At 35.3% G+C, this 10,742-nt stretch overlaps 1 protein-coding gene across 2 annotated transcripts in view; it reads right to left on the bottom strand.

The window, feature by feature from the left end:
• The window catches only part of GPR155 (G protein-coupled receptor 155), a 52,423-nt gene that overhangs the window by 29,781 nt on the left and 11,900 nt on the right, over positions 1-10,742 (bottom strand). For both annotated transcript variants that reach the window (XM_004375492.3, XM_023730556.1), the window contains exons 3-7: positions 9,801-10,200; positions 7,594-7,759; positions 6,372-6,527; positions 4,795-4,878; positions 4,043-4,160 (exon numbers count right to left, since the gene is read on the bottom strand). In XM_004375492.3, coding sequence (XP_004375549.2) covers positions 4,043-4,160; positions 4,795-4,878; positions 6,372-6,527; positions 7,594-7,759; positions 9,801-10,200 — 924 coding nt within the window. The remainder of the gene's footprint in view (positions 1-4,042; positions 4,161-4,794; positions 4,879-6,371; positions 6,528-7,593; positions 7,760-9,800; positions 10,201-10,742) is intronic.

Below are 10,742 nucleotides of genomic sequence, written 5' to 3'. Positions count from 1 at the left end.
AAAAAAAAGGTTGAGAAGTTAGAGGGTTGACATGTTGTGGGGTTCTTAACCAGTGTCATAAAACAATATGTGTACTACTGTTTCATAAGAAACTATTTGTTCTGTAAGCCTTCACCGGAAATACAATTAAAAAAAAAAAGTTTTCAGACTTGAGGAAAAAAAAAAAAAAAAAATAGCTGTTCCCAATATTTTGAAGCAAGTTTTTTTTAATTCAAAAACATTCATGTTTTCCCTCCTGTACTATTTTTTTTAACTCAAATCTTCCTGTTTATAAGGATTTTTTCAAAAGCCCAAATCATTTTATTCTTTTGGCTTATGTGTTTGGAATCTATCTAAGCATATTTAAAAATTTTAAAAACTAGATACAGATAAAAACACACCTACACTGATACTGCCAAGAAATATAGGCAATTATACATATGGCAGGTTATATTATTGGAAATTGTGAAAGTCTAAATGATGGAGCTTAATACAAGCACAAAACGAACTTAATACAAACACAAATGTTTTAAAGTTCTTAAATCTTCCTTACACCCAATTATTTATACAAGTAACATTTTTATTTAATAAAGTCTATATAGCTATAAGGAGCCCTGGTGGCACAGTGGTTAAGAGACTGGCTGCAAACCGAAGTTTGAATCCTTCATCTGCAATTTGGAAATCCTATGGGACAGTTCTACACTGTCCTGTTGGGTTGCTATTGGGTCACTGAGTCAGAATCGACTCGATGGCAGTGGGTTTGGTTTGGTTTTGGTTATATAGCTATAAGGAGGCCTGGTGGTGCAGTGGTTAAGTGCTCGGCTGCTAACTGAAATGTTGGTGGTTCAAATCCCTAGCCACTCTGTGGGAGAAAGATGTGGCAGTCTGCTTCCATAAATATTTACAGCCTTGGAAGCTCTATGGGGCAGTTCTACTCTGTCCTGTAGGGTTGCTACGAGTCAGAATCGACTCCAGGGCAATGGGTTTGGTTGGTTTATGTAGCCATAGAATCTCAGAACTCGAGGGTTGGAAGAGACCACTGTTTAAAATTAACTGCTTCATTTTATAGATAGGGAAACAAAAGCTTCCATATCACCACCAGTGGAGGGCAGAGCAGGACTAGAAACCAGTCATCTCATAGCAAGGGACGTGATCCTTCAAAGCTATCAGTGTTTCTTGAACTCAGATCCATGGACCCCTGCGGTTCCTAAAACATACTCTTCAGGATCTGGATACTTTCTATGAGAAATTTTAAGTCTTTTTGGTTTATTTTCAGTGATAATTATCTAGATACCCACCTTATAATCAAAGTACCATATCATGATTTCAGGGCTTATATTTGTGTTTATATTAAGTTTGAGCCAAGTGAAGGCCAAATGATACTACACACGATCCAAACAGAGGTTCTGTGGTAGTTTGAAGATTGAAAAGCAGTGAGATAATCAAGTCATAACCCTGCACCTGGATATAAAGGCAGGTCAAACTAAAAACAAACTGCACCAGAGTAGTACTTCTAGTTTACATTTCAAGCTGTGATTTAGATTAGCAAAACAAGATCATTTGTCATGTCAATTAATGTTGCTGATTAGAATTACTGGGTATGTAGTGTTGTTTGAATTTAATCTGTGAATTTGTTTTGGTTTTATATTTGTATGTTAGCTGTATATAAGGAGCTCACACCTACACTTACGATTGTACAGATTAAGTTGCTGTTAGGTACCATCGAGTCAGATTAAGAAACACTGCTAAAAATAATTTAAATCAACACTGGGGTCCTTGAGAATTTTTTTCCTTTACGAGGGACCCACACAAGAACTCTTATTCAAGTTCAAGAAATACTATACTACCACTGCTCCTCCCTCAGTATATTTGCACACTCTATGGTTTCAGGTTTTCACAGTGCCAGGGAACAAGTGACCAACCACAAAAGTGTGCCGGTTATGTAACAGTAGCAAGGGCTCTGCTCACAATTCTCACGTTCCTGATTCTTGCCTCGTGAAGAATCATACTAACAGTCAGAATCTAGCCTTAGCTCTCTTGCTGACAAAGCTGTGAGAGGTCCTGGCTGAATCATTTAAACTCTTTGGGCCTTATTTTCCTAATTTACAAAATAAGGGATTTAAACTAGACCAGTGTCTCCTGAAGTGTAGAGACTATAGGTAGCAAAGATGAAAATTCTTTGACTAGTTAATGCATTTATTTTAACGTGTATTTGAAAAAAATTTTAACTAACAGACAAAACCTAGAATTTTGCTAATATAAGGTTAAACTGAGGTTAAAAAAAGGTGAGTCAATTTTAAAAAAAAGATGTGGTAGACAGACATGGCAAAAATTGTGAGGATGGTATACAAATGTGAAATTTGGAAAGGGCTGATAGGATGATTTAAAATGACACTTTAAGTTTAAAATTCTGTTACAGCATAATAATTTGACAATTAAAGGGGCTCCTTCATAGGGTCAGGGAATTCAGAACAACTTCTTTGGGTAGATCTCCACATGCCTGTTTGAAGAGGGATTCAGAGAGACTTGCGGCTTTCTGACATACCGATCTGTTTGCGGCCCTCTTATTATTATAAATTTAGCCTTAATAAGCCTAAGTATTAGAGATCAGGTTGGTTCATCTATATTTGGAAACAGAAAGTCTTCAGTCTCTTTCAACTTGACATCTCATGAAAACTTTCATGCAAGGTATACTTGCCTTTAAAAAGCACTGAGATTTTCATTCTGAGATTCCTCACCACACTGTTGCCTCACTTCAAAAGGCCGCTGACTCGGGTGGGCCCTGCTTTTGATCCTGAAGGCGTGAAATCAAAGGTCTGGCCAGTCGCAGCCACTTCCTGCCACTTGTCTCCTGACAGCGGCTGTAACTAGTACTATCACTCTATCCTAAATTTCCTTTTCTATGCCATTTTACACAAAATAGCCAGACAGAATTTTTCACAGATATATCAGAGTGTATGCCTCTAAATAAGTGTTATATTTCAATATAGCCAGTGTGCTAAAACATTTTTGATACCCTTTTTGGAGCTGGTTAAAGGGAGAAACAGTCTTTTTCACTGGGTACTTTCGTAGTTCCCTTTTATTCCCCTACTTCTCTTGTTCTCTGATTCTCTCTTTTTCCTCTATTTAGTAATTATATGTTTCCATTTTGTTGAGTGCCTACCATGTAGCAGTCATAAATACCCATATTTCATTTAATTCTCAAAATAATTCAATAAGATGTTGTAACCCAGTTTTACAGATGAAGAAACTGAGGCCCTAAAAGCTAAGTAATTTGCTTAAGGCAGAGCTAGAACTTTTTATTCTGTTCAGCTGGACTGTACGGTGAGCGCTGGGCCACATCTCTACACACATCTCTGTCCATTCCCTCCTTCCTCTGCCTGCCGCTAGTGCCTGCCCTCTTGGAGTCTCCAAAGAGGAGCTGTGCTGACAGTGGCCTGGAGCAGAAGGCCCTGGGGAAAAGGACCATGTGGCTGGAGAACTACCTGAGCCCATGAAGAAACAGAGCACATCAAGAAAGGAAATGAGCTATGCACACTGCCTGCCTTGGCGGGTTTAACTAGCTGAGTGAGTACCTTAATTCTGAACTGGTGCTGTTGTTAGGTGTCCTCGAGTCAATTTCAATTCATAGTGACTCCATGTGACAGAGTAGAACTGGCCCATAGGGTTTTCTAGGCTGTAATCTTTATAGGAAAAGATAGCCAGGTTTTTCTTCTGCAGAGCCGCTGGGTGAGTTCAAGCTACCAACCTTTTGGTTAGTAGCCGAGGGCTTAATCATTATGCCACCAGGGCACCTTTAAGCCTGAACTAAAAAAAAAAAAGCCCATTGCCATCGAGTTGATTCCAACTTATAGCAACCCTATAGAACCCACAGGGTTTCCAAACAGCAGCTGGTAGATTCGAACTGCCAACCTTTTAGTTAGCAGCCGAGCTCTTAACCATTGTGCCACCGGGGCTCCAACTGTGAACTATTACACTTCAAATATATCACTACATGCTGAGGGCTTCTAATGAATGGGGAGAGGGGGAACAGAACGAAATTTCCATTCGTGATCCAACTTACCTGTCCACAGGTACGTGCTATACAGGGAGCTATACAATAGAACAAACACCAGAATCTGTCCAACAAAATTTTTTTCTTTAACAAAATTCCATATCATCATTCCAGCACAGACAATAGACTAAAGAAAAAATTATTAAAAACTTTGTGAGTAAGGAGTAAAAAAAAAAAAACCATACTATTCAATACTACCACAGAAAGTAACTATTAAGTTAGCCACATTCATATATATTCTATTCATAGCAAATATATTATAACTATTCATTTGAAATTATTAACTAATCATCAACTATTGTATACTGATTATACTAAAAATTTAACTTTTATGATGAAAAAACCCTTTAACCATATACATATTCAATTAAAACAGATAATGACTAGAATCTAAATACTAACCTTATGTTTAGTAATGACTTACATAGAAAATGCTAAACTTCTTCCCATTATAATTTGAAATATATGAAGATTTAGCTAGAAAAACAACACTGTGAGAGTTCATTTTTTAATGATTCAATTATTTCTATTAAAAATGCAAAGTTATCATCAAATACCATTATAAGCCTCAACTTTAGATAGTTCAAGACGTATTGTAATATTTAATATATTAGGCATAATTTAACTGTGATCAAATTTTAATTGATTGCATTTGGCATTATTTCTGACTTTATAACTAGAAAAACCCAGCAAAGTTAATTTTCTCCTCTATAATAATCTATGAGAAAAACATAGCTCTAAATACCTGTATGTTTACCAACCTGGGCAATGAGTAAATTAGTTGTAAGCATATGAGGAAGCTGTTTATACTTCTTACTCAAAAGAAGAACAGCCAGAGACCAAATCTTAAAAACAAAAGGTTCAAAAGTTATTTAGGTTTCTTAATCTTCATAAGTACTTATTAGATAACCCATTGATTCACCTCTTTGAAGAATCTTCTTTATGCTGGTTTAGAAGGCAATTGTAGTATTTCATTTACTTTAAACTGTTTAGTTCCAAAAAAGGGTGTTAAGGTAAATTAATATATCCAAAGCAAATTTAAAAGCCTGAAGAGATTTCACAGAAAATTAACTGCTAAAAAATTACAGGGTCTTTAAGACCTAATGTCTTGACCAGGGCCATACTCTAACCACACGCAGTCGCTAGGTGGGACACAGGTTCAAAGCCAACTATTTAGCAAAGGAGCTTTAGTGAGAGATGCAGTTACAATGCACTGTTCTGTTTTTCCTTTCCTACTTCTACCATATTGACTCATGAAGTATCAAAGTTCCAAGCTGTTGTATTTCAAACAACACACACCATCACCCACTCTAAGATTAATCTTGCATTCCTTATATTTAAAAGGATTGGGTTTCTATTCTACCTACATAGTGGCCAAGCAAGTACGTTGGTTGATTTCTTTCTTTCTTTCTTCCCTCACTGCCAATCCAAATTTATATAGTCCCTCTCTACAAATTACCCTCTGTCAATGGGTGTAGATTTTAAGAATATGTGACAAGTGAAATTTCTTAAAAATTACATTTTTCATGCTTTTGTTATCAATATACACATTCATCCACATTTAACAGTAAAAATTATCTTTTTTTCAGCCAGAATATTGTTTTATCTCAATAGTCAAATTGACCTATAAGATACTCCAGTTGTCAAATGGTTAATTATTTAGTTTAAGCTAACTATGTCCAATTTGAGAAGTAGCCTAAAATTTCATTAACATTAAGTGGTATCTGGACTTGATCTCAAAGATCCCTTCCAACTCCATGATTCTACAACAGCTAGTATTCACAGAATACTTTTCACTATATCATCTCTTTTAATCTTCAAAACAACTCTCAGAAATAGACAAAAGTATTATCTCCATTTGATGGAGCCTCGGTGACCCAGTGGTTAAGAGCTACAGCTGCTAACCAAACGGTCACGGTTCGAATCCACCAGCCGCTCCTTGGAAACCCTATGGGGCAGCTCTGCTCTGTCCTATAGGGTTGCTATGAGTTGGAATCAACTCAACGGCCTTCGGGTTTTATTATCTCCATTTCATAATAGAGAAAACTGAAGCCTAGAGAGGGTAAAGTAATTCCACAGAGACACAGCTATTTGTGGTAGGGCCAAGAGTCAAATCCGGGTGTGGCTAAATTTCATGCCTTGCTCACTATACCATTCTAACTCCAACTGGAAAGACAAAACTCAGCTAATCAGAAGGCTGATATTACATTGTATGAGCAGGCTTTAGGTTCTCTATTTCATAGGAAACTAGGTTTAAAAATTCCTAACTTTCTGTTACCAAGCTATTCCCATAATTATTCTGTGGTTTTGACTCGTTTTTATACTGAAACTTACTTACCAAGGAGACTAGGCTGATAATACTTATATCAAAACTAACATTCTGGATGGCATATGCCAATGGCTTTGGGTCCATAGTGGGAAAAGTCAGTAACCAGGCAGAAACATACATGATTGGAGCAGACACAACCGTGCTTATTACCATCCCTGAGGTTATCTGCAAAAACGATATCAAATTGGGAAAAGAATTATAATCTCAAACAATTTCCTTAAACTCTAGCCACAGCACACTAAAGCAATCTAAAATAAAAGCAAAATTCAGTAAAAAGACATTATAGAATCTAGCAGGGTTAACCAATACCATATTTCCTCTTTTTGAGATTCCTTAAAAGTAAACATAGTTAAGTTCCTCTTCCAATCTATGCTCAATTTTATATTTGCACATAATACTAGGAAATTCCACTGCTGATGGTTTTCTTCTAGGTTCCAGAAGGTAATAATGATCTATGAAAACATGTCATAACAATGATCTATGAAAAAATCTATGAACAGTTTCTTTCCATACTATTTCATAAAATATAGGGCTACAAAAGCTATCCGAAAAGAAAAAAATTATTATGCAAACATTTTACAGATTAAATTATGGAACAGACCTTCACAAAACAATTTAGTTGTTTCATGCTATATTTCAAAAACATTTACTCTAATGCTGTAGATAGCATATACAATATATTTAGATCCTGTTAATAATTTGGTTATAACTGATTTTAGCTATTTACTGCAATTGATTATGTGGTATTTTGCATCTGGTGGTTGAGTTATCAAGGAGTGAAACAGATTTTTTTCCTCAAAATTTCAAAAGTTAACCTTCTATAAATAACTTATCGGCTTAAATATAAATATAGTAATAAAATAGTTGAAACTAAAAAAGACCAATGAAAAAAATCATGACTGAATAAAAGCCCCAGATTAAAACCTGGTGGCATAGTGTTAAGAGCTACAGCTGCTAACTAAAAGGTCGGCAGTTCAAATCCACTAGGTGCTCCTTGGAAACCCTATGGGGCAGTTCTACTCTGTCCTATAGGGTCACTATGAGTCGAAATCGACTCAATGGCAATGGATTTTGGGTTTTTTTTTTATGTATGTTGCATGATGCTTCCTTGTTTATAATGAGGTAGTTTATGAATAATAAATTCTCATAAAAAGAATACTGATTTCTGCATTTTAAAAATTCATTTTTCTACTAACCACACAATCAAACTTAGAAAGCAATATATACATACAATCTCTACTTCCATGTTGAACTGTGTTGCAAAGATAGCCACTCCTGGTGCTACAGGAAAGACACCGTACAAAAATGCATAGTTTGACAAACTTGTATGGTTGACCCCACTGTTGCTCTTGTCCAAGATTTCCACCATTTCTCTGCACAAAAGTGGCAGCACCAGGCTGAAGAAACAAGAAATTATTCACTCGATATGTCAACGCACGCTGGTCATCAGGTAGTAGATTGCCCTAGTGAACTTGGCATTCGGTTATTCTTGTCTCCTGCCCAGCAGGTATATTTATTTGTATGCACGTATTATGTGCATGCCTACTTGTGGACATTTTGTTGAAAGCATCAAGAATTCAACTTAGAGCCATTTAAAAAGTAACAACATTCTAGAAATACTTCAAATGTCAGGGATTAGGAGAAAAAATTTTGATTTCTTTTCTGTTCTACAAATAATTTTCCTGCAAAAAAATGGTAAAAGTTACAATTACAGCTGCTGTCTCTTGCTTTCTTTATTGGTCCGTTGTTAAAAGATTTTTTAAAAAGGTTGAATAAGAGCTTTTTTCAAGAAAATTACTAAACTACTTTTTGAAAAGAAAATGCTGATCTTTATTATGATCAGAGGTTTAAATGGTTCAGTTAATGATAATAATGCTGCTCAATAAGATTCTAAAAACCAGCAGAAAAATAGGTATCTCTTACAATTAACTCTTCATCTTTTTTAAAGACAAAAGGTTGAGCAAAGGGAGCTGAAACAACTGAGGTGGAGTAAAAAATTAGTGAAATCAGGTCCTGATGAAGTGTCAGTTATTAAACAAGTCCTTCAGGATTCCATACAAAGAGCATATCAACTATATCTGAGCTAATGGGGCTTATCAGTTTCCTTAAAAAAGATCAAGACCAAGGTCAATAACATTGTTACAGCAGCACCTAGAGAGATGGTCTGGGATGGAGTAGAGATTAATCTTACACGTATTTTTTTAATTCAATGAGAAAAAAAGAAAAAAGTAAAAGATCTAACAAGGATCAAAGAAACAAAGGATTAAAAAGTAAGAACATTTAAATTCTACTTGTAAGGCAATGTTGATGATTCTATTATTGTTAGAACTACATATATTTATTACTATGGCAATACCAATACTTTCTTTCCAGGAGTGTAACACCACCCTAAATAACTTACATGGAGTTGCCATGAATTGGAATAGACTCAACAGCAATAGGTTTCTGGTTTATATCACTTTCAGAACTTATATTTACTTTTATTATTTTGAAAATATAGATAATATATCATTTTACACTACATTCATATTACATTTGATAGTAAAGTTATGTCCCATGTGCCTTGGGATAATTTTATAGTAAAATTATGTCACTTGCACCGTAAAGTATAACTCCATGACTAATAAGCCAAGTAAGCTGAAAAATTATTAACTAAGAAGCTGATAAGAACTCTTTATTGGTTAGACTAGGATCAGATGATTGATAATAATCATTCATTTTGACCTACCTATACAGAGAAAGTTCAGCCAACGTCAGAATTACAGACTGTTTTCCCCAAATTCATGAAATAAATACAATTTATATTCAAAACTATTGTTCTCATCATGACTATGGTGTTTTGACTTTAGGATTTTAATAGATTTAGAAAACTCAGAAATCCTACAGAATTCCTTTAAAAATATGATTAAAATGAATCGTCAGGAGATATTAAGAAAAATGATGTAAATGCTGGAAGAAAACCAAGAATCTTTATCCTCTGAGAGTAAATGGAAAGAATAACCTACATGGCATGAAGAAATGACTTTTCACAATACATCAACATCACATTTTCCTTTAAGTCCTAACTACCTCATAGGAAGGATTATTGATATCAGACTATGCAAGGATTATTAATATCAGACCCTGATTAATATCAGAGCTCTGGTGGTGCAGTGGTTAAGCGCTCAGCTGCTAACAAAAATGTCGGCAGTTCGAACCCACCAGCCACTCCTCAGGAGAAAGATGTGGCAGTCTGCTTCCATAAAGATTACAGTCTTGGAAACCCTATGGGGGCAGTTCTATTCTGTCCTATAGGGTTGCTATGAGTCAGAATTGACTAGTCTGCAATAGGTTTGGTTTTTGGTTTATGCAAGGGAGAAAACAATTGCAGACATATGCCAAGGAACTGGCTAAATTAGGCTTTCAGTACAATCTCCATGTTAAATAAGCAAAACTTACAGTTTAGCTGTGATGAGAAGAATTAATACAACAAATGCTGACTTCTTCAGTTTCTTTATTTTTCCTACCATTGTAACACCAAGATAAAATAGGGCTGATCCAGAAAAAGAATTCGCAAGTCCATCAAGAAAATTTTCCATATATTCCGGCACCTTTTTATCAAGAATAAAATTGAAGGCAATTCCAATGAAGACCATAAATACTATTGGATTCTGTAATACACGCAGAAGTCCAAGTCCCACAATTTTTACTTTGTTTTGAGAAGCATTTTGAGAGTCTTTCCACTTCTGGATTTCACAGAAGATAAACCCTATAGGGTTTAACATCATAAGAGATATTGGCGCCACCAAATAAATGTACTGCAGATATTCTGGGTATGTAGTTTGATATAAAGCTTCAACTGAAAAACAAGAATTAGAGTTTATTTTTAAAATTTTATGTATATAATGTTTTCTGTGCTTAATTATAGCATATTGTAAATTAATCTAAACAGTGCAGAATAACCTCAGCCTATTTTTAGAAAAGTAAATTTTAGTAATAATGCTGAAAAGGAAGAGAAACATACGCTATTGAATATCACCTAACTCATAAAACGATAACCAAAACCAAAACCCATTGCCGTCGAGTCGATTATGACTCATAGCGACCCTAAAGGACAGAGTAGAACTGCTCCATAGAGTTTCCAAGGAGCAGCTGGTGGATTCGAACTGCTGACCTCTTGGTCAGCAGCGATAGCTCGCCGTAGCTCTTAACCACTGCCCCACCAGGGCTCCCATAAAATAATACGCATCTTCTAAAAAATTATTTTTAGTGAAACTTAACTGATTTTTTTTTTTATTGTACTTTAGGTGAAGGTTTACAGAACAAATAGTTTCTCATTAAACAGTCAGTACATATATTGTTTTATGACATTGGTTAACAACCCCACGACATGTCAACCCT

Source organism: Trichechus manatus, unplaced genomic scaffold, assembly GCF_000243295.1.
Source record: "Trichechus manatus latirostris isolate Lorelei unplaced genomic scaffold, TriManLat1.0 scaffold00037, whole genome shotgun sequence".
NCBI classification, from domain to species: Eukaryota; Metazoa; Chordata; class Mammalia; order Sirenia; family Trichechidae; genus Trichechus; species Trichechus manatus.
Note: the sequence above shows the minus strand (reverse complement) of the source record. Positions and strands in the feature narration are given on the sequence as shown.